We start from the raw sequence: 13,855 nt of genomic DNA on the forward strand, positions 1-13,855 counted from the left end.
TTTATGTGTTTTAATTGACTCCAGCTCACAGCCTCTATTTTTTTTTTATCACCAAACAGAATATGGAATTAGACCTTACAGTGGATGTAAAATACATGTTAAATTTTTCTTTCCTGTTGCAGACGGACCAAAAGCAAGCCCCTGCTGTGTAATATTGCATTGGGAACACATCTGGCTCATTAGTGCTTAAATAAATCTCTAATTTAATTTCTTGTACAAATGAAAATTCAAACCTTAAAATTATTTCCTTTATACATGGCATGTCAGGATGTTATGAGAGGGTGAAACTTTACATAAATATCCTAGTAGAACAGATCCAGTTTTACAGATGAATTTAGTTTTCTGATTTAATGTACATTCAATAATCTCCCTAAAGTAGGAGAGTCAGAAATAAGAATGCTGCTTTAGCTTTCTTTTGTAGACACGATAATGCAACACTTGATTAACAGAAGATCGCATGCTGTTTGGAGAACTTCCTGCACTCCCTAGGCACAACATGTCAGATTGAGGATGGAATGAAAATCTCAGCACTGAGTTTTCCAGCTTTTGTGGTTAGTTAAACCCTTAACATTACTTGTGAATGTGATTTTTTGTGTGTGATTTCTTTTGTTCATTTTCATGAGGATTTTTAAAATAGGTGACTATAGTAGTTATTTATGTAATAGTCATAGGCTATGTGAGATGGACTGTATATCTTTTGGCTCAAGCTAGAGTAAATAATATCTGAAGCTTTCCTCCTTCTTTGATACTGTCCCTATGGATGCCCTACTGTAGGTGTGTCTGCGTCCCTGTGCTGCTGATTGGAGAACTTTGGTAGCATTGTCAGTGTAGCCTGCACATGCGCTGCTGCCCACATGCATGAGGCTAGGCAGTGTGCGCAGGCGAACCTTCCTCATTCCTTCTCAACCGCCCCTTGCTAGAGACAGAGCTATAGCTGTCCTTTTGTGGATCATTAACTCGTTTAGAATTGCTGATTTTCAGCTTCCATTGAAACCTCTTTTTCTTTTCTTCACTTTGTTTTCATTTTATTTTGGCCGTTGCCTTAAAAAGAAGAGAAGAAAAAGAAGAATGGAAGACTTCTCCCAGACAAGGGTAGGCCCAGATCTCCAGACTTCAAAAAGTGCCTCAGTTGCAAGGAATCTATCCCAGTGACTGATGGACACTTGCAGTGCATTCATTGCCTGGAAGAAACACATTCCACAAAAGTGTGGCTTGTGTCAGCAACTGAAGCCCAAATCCAGGAGAGACAGAACTGAGGCTCAGAATCCTACTCATAGAGTCAGGCCTTCAACCGCTTGAGTCCCTACGAAGCCCTCACCACAACCCTCCGAAGGGAGGTGAGCCCAGGGATATGCCTGTGAGGCACTCATGTATGGCCTTGAAGAAAAAGCCGAGAATCCTCATAGCAAGCCCTGATCAAGCCGAAAATGGTCTCCAGCTCAATCAGTATCATTGATACTGAGGGCACTGAAGCCATCTAAATCTGATACCCAGAGTATGCGTGTTACTGGACCAACAGAGCAAGTCAGGTTGCCTCAGGACCCAATGAACGCAGGCAAGGAAGCACTGGTACCGCTGGGGTTCAAAAACCACAGATCTGCCCTCAGGGAAGGCTCTATCGGTACGGATGTCAACATCCATACTGCCTGTGGTACGCCATATACCGACAGGCATTGCTGTCGGGTCCACATCTCCCAATCCATCAGTACAGGCCTCTCGGTACTGACAATCAACCACCGCTGGTACCGACGCCTTCTGTTCCACCAGACTTCCAATGTGTGATGGATCTTTCGGTGTCCGACACACTGGACTTGCCTCTACTCAGTACCAGTACTGAGTTCACACACGACCATCGATTTGCCGATGACTTCCTGACACTCACTGCCCTTTTCATCATTGGAGTCAGAAAGTGAGCAAGAGGACATAGTTTCTCATCGCTCTTCTCACCCACCATATGGGACCCAGTTTCACTATGGACATCAGACCTCCTCCTGATCCACAGCTTCCCTAGTTTGGTCAATTGGATCTCTTTTCATCTCCATCTTGTCTTCATTCCTGCTTCCTTCCTACCTCTGGATCAACTACTTTACATCTGAAGCTGTGAAACAAAGGACTGAGACCCATCCAGATACTGGATGTATACCAGAGGAACTGTACAAGTCTGCACATTCCAAATACTGTTAAGAATCTGATATATATGGACTTTGAACTCATTTGTATTTATCTGATTGCCTTGACTATTTAACATCTCTCGTCTTGTTTGTTTCTTTCAAGAAATCAGGACTCTATTAGCTCACTAAAGGTCCACTTAGCAGCAATTGCAACCTTCTATCAGCAAATAGAAGGTTACTCACTTTTCTCTCACCCAACTATGAAGAGGTTTCTCAAAGGCATAGCGGACACTTTCCCCAGCCCAGACTTCCCACCCCACAATGGGATTTCAATCTACTGTTAAAAGGACTGACTAGACCGCCATTTGAACCCATGGCCAGTTGTTCCTTAATCTTCCTTTCCATGAAGACGGCATGTCTGATCAGCATCACCTTGGCAAGAAGGATAGGGGAGATAGCAATTGTGATGACACATCCCCCTTCACTGTGTTCTTTCCTGACAAAGTCACCCTCAGGCCACATCTGAAGTTCACTCCCAAGGTCACTTCCACATTTCATATGAACCAGCATATCCAGCTTCCAACCTTTTATCCCAAACCTCATCAGGATAATAGGGAAGCCATCCTCCATACACTCGACATGAGGGGAGCCTTGGTCTTCTATCTGGACAGGATAAGAGCTTTTAGAAAACCTCTGAGACTGTTCCTCTCAATTGCAGATAGATCAAAAGGTACAGCGATTTCAGCTCAAAGATTCTCCAAATGTGTTTCAAACTGTATCAAGCTCTGTTACTAGATGCATAATGTAACACTCCCATCTTCAATACGCACACACTCTACAAGATTGGACTCCTTTTCTGTCACCTTTTCCAAGGGTATCCCTATATCAGAAATCTGCAGAGCAGCTATCTGGACGTCTGCACACACCTTTGCAGAACACTATGCTGTCCTGGAGGACTCTGCTGCAGACACCAGATTCGGTGCCACGGCACCATCATCTATAACAGACTCAGCTCTGAAACCCCAGCCTCCAGTGGTGGGCACTGCTTGGGAGTCACCTACAGTGGAGCACCCATAGGGACACTATTCGAAGAAGAAGATGAAGTTACTCACCTTATGCTCTAATGATGGTTCTTTGAGATGTGTGTCCCTGGTGGTGCCCCAAAATCCACGCTCCTCTCCTCTCCTCTACTTTGGAGTTCTTGTCATTGACTCTGCAGTAGAGAAGGAACTGAGGACGATTCACCCACTAACTAGCCTCGTGGCATGTGGTGAGCAGCGTTGACTGAATGGATACTGCTACCAAAGATCTCTGATCAGCTGTGCAGGAATGCAAACACACCTAAAGTGGAGCTCCCATAGGGGGACACATCTCAAAGAATTGTCATTACTGCACAAGGTGAGTAACTTCGTTTTCTCTAGCTGTTGCAGGATTCCATAGCCATCTATGAGCCACAGTTCCAAATTTTGCCCAACACAATGTGTTCCAAAGTCACCTAAGACCACTCCTTCCTCACCAGGTGACGTCGTCTCTTCTTAGAGTCCATTAGTACTTCTCTGTTAGTGAGTCTCAAATCTACCTCTCCATCTGTTCACATATTTTCTTTATTTTGTTACTTTTATTTATTGGAAATATTTCTAAAAGCAACCTCTGAGAAGTAGAAACAAAGATTCTTCCCAGCCTATTTATTGCATATGGGAATTCATAGATAATGGTGAGGGAATCCACTTACATAAGATCTCCCTTCAACATTGTTCATCCTGCTACAGTATTAGCATCCATGGACTTTATTAGCCTGAGTGGCTCAGAAGGCCACAAATACTTTTTAAGATTTGAAGTGTAGTAAATGTTTAAAACATTCTCATTAACTACCTCAAGCTGTATAAATACTTGCTAAAAATGTTTTGTCTTGTTCCAGCCTTCAGAATCATTAAGTCAACAAGCTGCAGTAATGTTAACTGGGAGCCCTAACTGCAAACTGATGGAACTGTTTATTTTTATTGCTACCCTCAATCTTATAGATGTCCTTCACCCAATGCTCTTGTGAATGAGAAATGACAAACAGGCCTGAGAGCCTGTCCCCTTCCTTTCAAATCTCTACTCTGTTGGGGGGAGTTGGGACTGAGAGCCTGTCCTATCTCAGACATCTGTGAATGTGAGAATGGGGTCAGGCTGAGAGGCTGCTGCTCCCTCTCTGATGTTCTCCACTGCAGCAGAGCATGTGCCACTTCAGGTGCACTTGGTCCATTACACAATCATTTATGATATTCATCTGAGATGGTGTTAAAATACAACTTTAAGCAGGAGTTAGAAGTTTATCTAATAGCAAATACAAGATAAAAAATTAGTATGGTCACTACAGCTCTGAAAAACCAGCACTAATCTAGATTTAGTTGACAGAATATGAACTGAGCTCCTTGCTTTATGTGAATCTTTTACACACTAAAAGTTTGCAATTGGTACATTACTTTTGAAGCTACTTTAGAGATTTGGCTTTAAAAATGCTATTACCACAGGAATGCTCATCTAAAAGCCATTTAAATAAATGTTTAATCAGCTCAAGCCACCAAACTTAAACCAAATCCCATCCTCATCCAAACCCTAATTTTTCGCTCTTTCACGTTCACTGTTGGAATTGCTGAACCTTGTTTAATGAATTCAGTTCTCACTACATGAATTCCTCTCTCTGCAAAATAGGAACATCATGGGCATGGTGCATCAGCTCTGAAATAATCACCTCCAGGAGAGTGAGGCTAATTTTCTAACTCAGTCCCTCTGCTGAGGTTGTCAACAGTGCTGCCAATTTCATTGCTTATGATGGTACCCACATCACAAAGCCATTTGTTCAATGGGATTGAGAGTACGACCACCAACTTGCACCTCCTGCTTTACACCATTGCTGTCAGTTTCAGTCCCTGTGAAAAGATGTCTAGGAAAAGTTTGTTGAACTATGGTTAAGCATGGATGCCCCTCAAAAGGTTTTAACTGAGTTTGACTGGTCAGCGTGGGTGCGTGTGCTAACTTAGAGCAATGGCAGCATTCACAGGGAGAGTTCAGGCTTCCCTGCCCTATTCCACTACTGTCCCTCATCTTTGAACTAGAGGAACCACTAAGGTAATAAGCGTCCATGCTTAACCATAGCTCAAAAAACATTTTCTAGACATCTGAAAAAAGACCTGATAGCTTTTCATATCATTTGAAAAATAAAGGCATTGGTTAGGGCTGTGTTATCCTTTTCTTAAGGGTCATATTTTCTCTACTAGCATGGGGAAGGCTGTAGATCAAAGGTAATGGCATTTAGCAGTATCCAGTGACACATGGGATACTTGGTCATGTTTCAATCAAAACCATATATTTGCAAGTCCAAAATTGCAGAATGGCATCTGGTTTGCTAACTGCTGCTAACCCAAAGCTGTCTTGTGGTTAGTTACTGCACTAGTTTCTCATGGTATATCTGTGCACACATGGGAGAGGAGATGAGTCAGCAGCTGAATCACTTTAAAGTGGTGACCTTCAATGTATTCCACAATGAGGGACATGCCCTAGGTCAGATTTCTTATTTCAGCTGGATGAGGTTGTCAGAAAAACTGAAGAACTCTAGCTCTAAAATGTTTAAATATAAGCCCCACTCCCCTCATTGGTACCAGGCAATCTGCTCTCTCTTAAATATAATTGGAACAGGAAAAGCTGGCAATTTATTACTCCTTATCAAAGGTGGTAGTGTGTGACTATATTCAGTTTTTAATCTCTATTACTGTGGAACATAAAGAACCTCTACTCCCTGTAGGTCATTCAAAGCAGCTGACTTCAATCATTCATGAATCATTAGAGTCCCATAGACAACATGCAGTGTAACTTCCTTTTAAGGGTGGCATAAGTAAGTCTTCTTCAGTGAGACAATATAAGTAGTCTTTCTTCAGGCTATTTGGAGACCAACACTCAGTGGGAGCCTTTCTCCTATGCACAAAAAGATAAATAATTTAAAAGCACAACAAAAGGGAGAAGAGTTAACATCCTAGGTAAACATCTGGTGCTCTAGACAATGAGGGATGGTATTTGTGCCTAAGGGTACGTCTACACTGCAAAAAAACAAAAAAACCCAAACAAACAAAAAAAAACCCAAAACCACAGCAGCAAGTCTCAGAGCCTGGGTCTATAGACACAGGCTCATGCACAGGGCTAAAAATAGCTGTGCAGACATTGCTACTCAGGCTAGAGCTTGGACTATGAAAACCTTCCCCCTCACCTGGCTTCAGAGCCTGAGCTCGAGACTCAGTACCCCGTTTGTAAAATGGGAATAATAGTACTTCCTGACAATAGTACCTCGCAGGAGTGATGGGAGGATAAATTCACTAGCGATTGTGAAGCACTCCAGATATTCTGGTGAGGGGACCACAGAAGGACCTACTCAGTAAGTGTTCATGAGCCCTAGTATATTCCTGACTAGCAGTGATGAAGTTAGAATTTTTCCAACCATCTTTCCTTTCCTCCAGTAGTGACTGCATGAGATTCAATTTTTGAATGTAGAAAGGCATGCTCCTACAATGAACAGTTTGGGATATACTGGTACATCAGTGATAAATAATGATATTGCTTCTATTTTTCTTGAATAGTAGCCAAACCTACTTTTAAACAGTTCTGAGATCTTAATATGCACAGAACAACTTGAAACTTTGAGCAACCCTGCACTCTTGATCTTACACACCTACTGTATTTTATCATTAGTTAATGCTGGCAGAGGTTTGCAGATAGAAAATCTGCTTGTGTGTGTGAGAGAGAAAATCTGCTATTTGCATGTGCTTTGACTTTATCAGAATGAGCCATTTCCATTTGTTTCAAAACAAAATGTCAAAATCAATGTGTTCCCATGAAACATTTCATTTTAATGAATCCACATTTTCTGATGGAAAATTTCCAAGCACCTTTAATTGTTTTATTATTTATTCATCATTTGATGCCACCAATGTGCTTGGCACTATACAAGACTCAAATTTTAAAAAACCCAAAAAACCTGTCCGAAAAGCTCACCGATAAATGTGTTTTACATTGTACCATTTACAAGACTTCCAACAGTTTATAGCTTTAACTGGCATATACTAATTTTCCCATTTTATTTTAGTAATGCTAAAAAATATTTTTGGAAGAAAATGTGAACTTTAGATGCTTTGATAGTGAGCCCATAACTAAAAGGAGTCTCTAACCAATGTATTTAACATCTTGATTAAAACATTCAATTACTTTACTTTTAATATTAGTGACAGCATGTTCAAGATTAATTCTGATAAAACCTGACATCAGCCCTCTCCTGCCAGAAATGTAAATCTTTTAGGCCTTGATACTGCAAGAAACTGAGTGTGCTTGTGCCCCGATTCAGCAAAACCCTTGAACACATTCTTAAGTGTTTTATTGAATTGGAATGAACTTAAACATGTTTAGAAAACTAAGCATGTGCTTAAAAGTCAGAGTCTTCATTCCTTTTGAAGTCAATGGACCTGGTCCTCGGAACAAAGCCACACGACAAGCCATTCCCTGAAAATGCACCTAGTGATGTGTATAGGCTAGTCCAGCAATCAGTATTAGGTACATTAAATGGGAAAATAAATTTCCCTTTTTCTCTAATTAAACAAACAAAACCAATAAGTTTGATATTTCACATGCCGAGTCCCCAGGTCGCTATTACAGTGTTTTCACAAGTTTTCCAACCTGAATTCAAAAGCCAAACAAACTCTGAACTAAAATTTCTGTCCCTTTTTATAATTAACCTGAATATAGTACCCTTCAGTTATTCGGTGCCACTTCCGTGTCATACTACTGATTGGTTACACACTCCATCCCAGAGATGGATACCAAATCTGTAGAGCTGTGTGTATGTACAGTGAAAACTGTCTGAAATTACTACCCGAGTGCCAGTAAAAACCAGTCATCCAGTAGAGGTGATTGTTAAATAGAGGCCAAGCAACATTGTATTACAAACTTTGGAGATAACATGTAAACGGTTGTCAAGACAGTGGGTTGTTTGACAGATGCTGTCTCTAGTGCAGTTTGTGAAACACCTGGGGTGAAAGGTGCTATGCAAACATAAAATATTATTAACAAATAGCAAGAGGTGTTTAAAACCTATTCAGCTGAGACTGCGATCTGGCTATGGAAGTGAGAGGATGTGCAGTACAGCGGGGAGCTCAGCAACTATTTTCCATTTTCTAGCTTCAGTGTTAATGGTTGTGGCTCACTGAACTCACCTAAAAAAAAAATAAAATCTTTATGTTCATCATTGAGGCCCTCTGTGTGAAGGAGTGTTTACCTCACAATAGTCTGTAAAGTGTTAATGTGGCCCAGAAAAGATAAATTAACCTGATAGGCCATGCCTGAGGGAGAGTTAGGCTTGATAAGCAATCCCTAATGGAGGCTGCAGCCCCAGCTGAGCAGCAGTGGGCTGGGCAGGAAAGTTAGGAAGAATTGCAGTGTGGAAGCCTGCAGTCACATTTTGGGTTTAGAAAGTGAAAGGAGGAAGCCTAGGGGGAGAGTATTAAGCTCTGAGTTCCTGGCTCTGAAGGAATGGTTTACTCAGAAGGGCAGTGGATGAGGAAGCCTGATAGTGATGGAGTAGGAAGCAGCGCAGGGAAATAACAGCAAGGTCTGAAACAGAGCAGACCTTGGCTGCTGATTGTATGGTCCCTGGATTGGAACCCAGAGTAGTGAGTGGGCCTGCATTTGCCTACCAGCCACTGGGGGATGTGACATAACTTTGACTTAGAAGACTTCTAGGAATGCTACTCAAACAGTCAGTCTGGTGAGACTTTGAGACCATGGAAGGGAGAACCACTTAGTGACTTGGCCAGAGGGCCAAGCCATGAAAAGGGAGCATCCCAACTCACAAAGAAGAAACACCACAACTCTTGGAATGTGAGAAGGGCTGCAGCACAAGGAAGATATGGAAGGGGGTGTCAGACTGGGCAGAGCTATTTCCCAGATGCAGCTACAAGGAGGCACCCTAGTGGTGAGTAGAGAACTCTGTGGTTCCAGCAAATGCTTTAATACATGCTTAAGGTCAACTGACATGCTAAGTGCTTTGCTGTATGAGGACTGACAACTGTGCCTCTGACCAAGAGAGAACACAAACGGGCTTAGCAGGACTTTTAAAAGACTGCTGATACAAAGAGTGAGAGCAGAAAGTATGACTCATTTACCTTCTCTGAGAGAAACTCAGGGCCAAGCCCTTTGGTTACTCTAGCATGCCTGCTGGAGCTCAGCATGCATAGTGAGATGAATACTAAATGTGACTGGTTCCAGGAAATCTGGCAACATCATATGCCTGCCTGAGGTTAATCATGTGGAGACTCGTGTCAGTAGGGCAGGAAATCTGCTGGAATCTGTAGTGAGAAATTTATAGACACAGATGGTAAAAACTGAGGAAAAACACAGCAGTTGCTAGCAGTGTGGGGAAAGAAAAGAAAATACTTTGGGTATAAGCTGGATGCTGGACCACCAAATCTGATATAATAATGTGTGAGCACACTGCGCCTCCCAGAGAGGATGAAGAACCATTATTTATAAGTGTGCCTTTCTCAAGCAAGGAGAAGTTTGTCTAAACCAGAAAGGGGAAGGCTTTTATTCCAAGCTAAATGAAGTGTGATTTATATCACTAAAAATTATATTGATTGGACTTACCCACAGTTTAGGACTTACCATAGTGTGTTGAGAAGGACTTTGTCTAGGAGGATTAGGATTTGTGTTCAGGCGCAGGGGACACGGGGCATTTTTCTGTAATTTGTGATTTCCCTTAAATAAAGCTAAAGGCTGTCAGAACCACCCGTGCCCATATTTGCAAAGTGAGGTAAGTTGGTCGTTGGACCCTGGACTGAAATAACCATTTGTTGCCATCCTCCAAAGTACATATCAAGAGAGCCACCTGTGCAACAAAAACAGATGGCCCCCAAAAGGGATATGGTACAAGTAAAATTTGGACCATGGTGCCAAAACTTGAAGGTTTTCATGTACTTCTATTCGAAATAATGGATCTCCAATGTAAATCATCCAAATACTGAAGTGGAATAACTTGTCAAGAAGGATTTAGGAAGGCTAGCCAAAGGAAGCAACTATGTGGGGACATCTTCCTTACTAGGGTGGGGCACCATAGATCCACATGTTCCTTTCCTCCCTCTTACCCTCCCTGGGGATCCTGGATACATGTGTGCGCATGCACATGGCTTCTCTGCCCTTACCAGAGTGATCAGAGTCTGAGCACTGCAGAGTGTATTCCTCTTCCTCCTTTCCTCCTGGGGGACAAAGAAGGGGGGTTGGCCTTCAGTAATGGAGGGAAAAAGGGTTGTTCCTCTTCTCTTCTCGTCATATGGGGGTGGGGTAGAAATTGAGGTAGTCAGGGGTGCATGTTCCTCTCCTCTCTCTTCTCACAGTGTTTTTGCGACGGGATGAGACTGCAGAGGGAGGCTGCATGCATGGAAGAGCTAGGAGTACATCAGCACTCTTTTAGCTCAGCCTAACCTAAGACTGGAATAGATAAAGCTGCTGATAAACTCCTAGATCAATGATACTCAGACTGAGACTCATGAACCACAAGTGGCTCTTTCATGTGTCTCCTGCAGCTCTTTGCAGCGCATATGAAAACACTGTGATTTATTAACTACTCAGATGCTTTTACTATGTTATTAACCAGTTAAGTTATCAATTTGCACTAAGTTATTAACTTATTTTCTGGGAGTGTGTGTGTATATAACTAAATATTATATAGTCTGGAGCATGCACAAGGGGCAGCAAGCAGGGGTACAGCCCCCCAATTGGCAGGGACACAGAACTCCGGTGCCAGAATGGGAGCTGACAAAGCTCTTAGCTGAACTGCTGGGCAGCCAGATCCCCTTCTCCAGGAGCTGGCATTCTCCCGAGCTCACCCACTTTGCCCCCATATCTGCCTCCACCAATCAGCAGCTGAGGTGATACGGAGTAATAATCCTCCAAACCAATAATAGCAGGGCAGTGAGCCAGGCTTCTGGTGGTGAGGCAGGCAAGGAAGGGGTCACATTTTTATTCCTGTGCATGCCCTGGAATAGAATACTATAGCAAATGAAACCATGAATTCACACTACTGTGGCTCTTTTGGGTAATATTGATGGCTAATTTGGCTCCTGAACCTCTGAGGCCTAACTATCACTGCCCTAAATCATATCAGCAGATTGGACAACTGGAAATAATCTGAGTGAATTTGTTTGGTCAAATATTTATTATATAGTACAAGCACATCAATAAGCTCTGTCTCCTCCCATGTTGCGTGGACTCCGAATATGTCAAACAAAATGGAGTTTCCTGGACAATGCTAGAGATGTGATGACTAAGGCAGCAAAAATCGAAGTTGGATTTGATAATGTTAAAAACCTGTGGAATGATACTATAAAAAATTTGAGAACGTATGGAATTATTGGCCTGGATCCTGCAAAGGACAAATGCCTGCACCCATTGATTTCAACAAAGCTCTGTGACAGCATGAGGGTCCAGGTGCACTGTTCTGTTTCCAGGGTTAGGTCCATACATTGCCATCGCTGCTTCAATTAAATATATTGAACATGTTTTCTTGTAATACACAGATAAAACAAAGATTTCTAGACAGGAATTCCTATGACTTTTGTGCCAATGTGACACTAGGCTGTGATGCTGTGAAAAAGCCGAGCAACTTTACAAATTGCATGGTCCAAATCTGACCTTTAAAGTTATATTATTGGAAAATACAGTGGTAGTGAGGGTCATTCCTCATAAGTAGACTAGAGCTTTGATATGCATGTGTATTGTTGGTAGTTATTTGATGTTGTTTATGTATCTCTTGTTAGAGGTTAGCAAGGTAGATAAACTGCTTTCCTGTCTATCACTGTTCTATTAATTAAGAGTTCAAAAGGAACATATGAACATTGAAATGGAACTTTGAATGTAACAATACTATTGTTTTTATTTCTTTGAAGTTTAAGTAGTAAATACCTGTAAATGGTTGTAAATGACCAATTACCTTGTGCTAATGTAACTAATTACCGGTGTGCACAGGACATAGGAAATGGTACTTCAGAGTCCCAACTAATCATCTATTAATTGTTCAAGGAGACACCTGCTGTCAAGAAAATATCGGTCAGCCTGCATGGATCTATAAAAGACTCTAGTGGACTGACCCTTTTTATCTCAAATCTGTCCAAGCTTGTCAGGGAAAGTTTGGATCGCAAGATTGAGATCCCAGTGCCAGCCTGGAATCACCCTGCCAATTCTCATGGAAGAACTTGAACAAACTCTGCACATGGACTATTTAGTCTTAATTTCTCTGGACTGGCTTTTTGACAAAGAAGCTCTAAACAAGGACTGATGACGACCTCCAAGCTGTTTGGGTAATTTCAGAGACTTCGCAATTTAAGAACTTTGCAGTTCAGTTATCATCTCCACTTTGAAACTGACCTAAGAGCTTTATTTTCAGTTGTGTATGTATACTGACCTTTTAATCCTTACTCTTTCCTTTTTAAAAAAAATAAATGTTAGTTTAGTTAATAAGCATTGGCTTTAAATGTGTATTTGGGTAAGATCTGAACTATTCATTGACATGTTTGGTAATGTGTCCGATCCTTTGGGATTGGTAGAGCTTTTTTACATATGATGGATAAAGATTTTCAGTAATCCCCATCATATATGACTTGGCTGTCTGGGTGCTAACCAAAGGGCTGGATAGTTTTAAGGGAACTGTATTTTGTCTACTGAACGACTAGTGAGGTAATCAGAAACTGTTTGTTGCTGGCTTGATATATCTTATGGAAGAAAAACCACCAGTATTTAGGGCTTTGCCTGCCCCTTTCTTTGCTGTTTAAGCTATCTCAGTATGGCTCCCCTGGAGGACAACCATCACAGTGGCATAGTCAGCAGCATACACATTACCACAGATTAATTGAGTTTTGGATCATAACCCCACGCTTGTCAAAATTGATTTTGACATTCAAGAGTTTAAGGATTAAAAATCAGCTAAAATGCATGAAACAAGAGCATATGGAAATCTTGATAGAAAAGCGCTGGAAGACTTGTGCTTGCAAAGGGCATTATCTTTTTTTAAGAAGAAAAACGCAGATCAAGAACTCAAAAACCTATTGATAGCAGAGATCAGAGGACAAAAGATTTGTCATCACCTGCCCTTGATACAGGGACTGAAGAAGAAATAGTGAGAATGTTAGCAGTAAAAGATAAGCAGCAATTTGAACATGAAGAGAAACTGGCAGAACTTCATATAAGAGAAAAGAAAGAAGCTGCTGAAATAGAAAAATCTGCCCATCAAAGGCAGATGGAACGCCTCATAGCTGAAAAAGAAGCTGCTGCACTTTGGTGCCAGGTTCTGGATGAACAAAGGAGGATACCACCACCTGGATATCTGTCTCCTCTGGATAACAGAAACTGGGAAAGGATCTGTCCCATTTACAAAGATATTAAAGATATTGAGGAATTTCTATCTACCTTTGAGCGCCTGTGCAGTCTCCACAAGATCAGAGATGAACAGCGTATGCCTGTCCTGCTAACCAGGTTGACTGGAAAGGCCAGTGAGGTGTTCAATGAAATGGGTATGGATTACGCTTTAAATTATGAAACATATAAGGATACTGTGTTAAAACTATTCAAAGTTACTTCTGAAACTTACAGGTTAAGATTTAGAAATTTTAAGATGTCTAATGATGTTACCTATCTGGAATGTGCTCATAAATGTTTAGGTTTTGCTAAGA

At 41.5% G+C, this 13,855-nt stretch overlaps 1 protein-coding gene across 2 annotated transcripts in view; it reads left to right on the plus strand.

The window, feature by feature from the left end:
• The first annotated feature begins 8,379 nt into the window (after nt 1-8,379).
• Nucleotides 8,380-13,855, plus strand: part of CBR4 (carbonyl reductase 4) — a 56,122-nt gene continuing 50,646 nt past the window's right edge. The window contains exon 1 of one of the 2 annotated variants that reach the window (XR_010920482.1): nt 8,380-9,108. Coding sequence is in view for 1 of the 2 variants with exons in the window: in XM_067551771.1 (XP_067407872.1) it covers nt 9,043-9,108 (66 nt within the window). In the remaining variant the exon portion in view is untranslated. The remainder of the gene's footprint in view (nt 9,109-13,855) is intronic. The other variant, XM_067551771.1, reaches the window with a different exon arrangement.

Source organism: Emydura macquarii, unplaced genomic scaffold (genome assembly GCF_026122565.2).
Source record: "Emydura macquarii macquarii isolate MOO-44397 ecotype Brisbane River unplaced genomic scaffold, CSIRO-AGI_Emac_v2 contig_1363, whole genome shotgun sequence".
In the NCBI taxonomy this organism is placed as follows: Eukaryota; Metazoa; Chordata; order Testudines; family Chelidae; genus Emydura; species Emydura macquarii.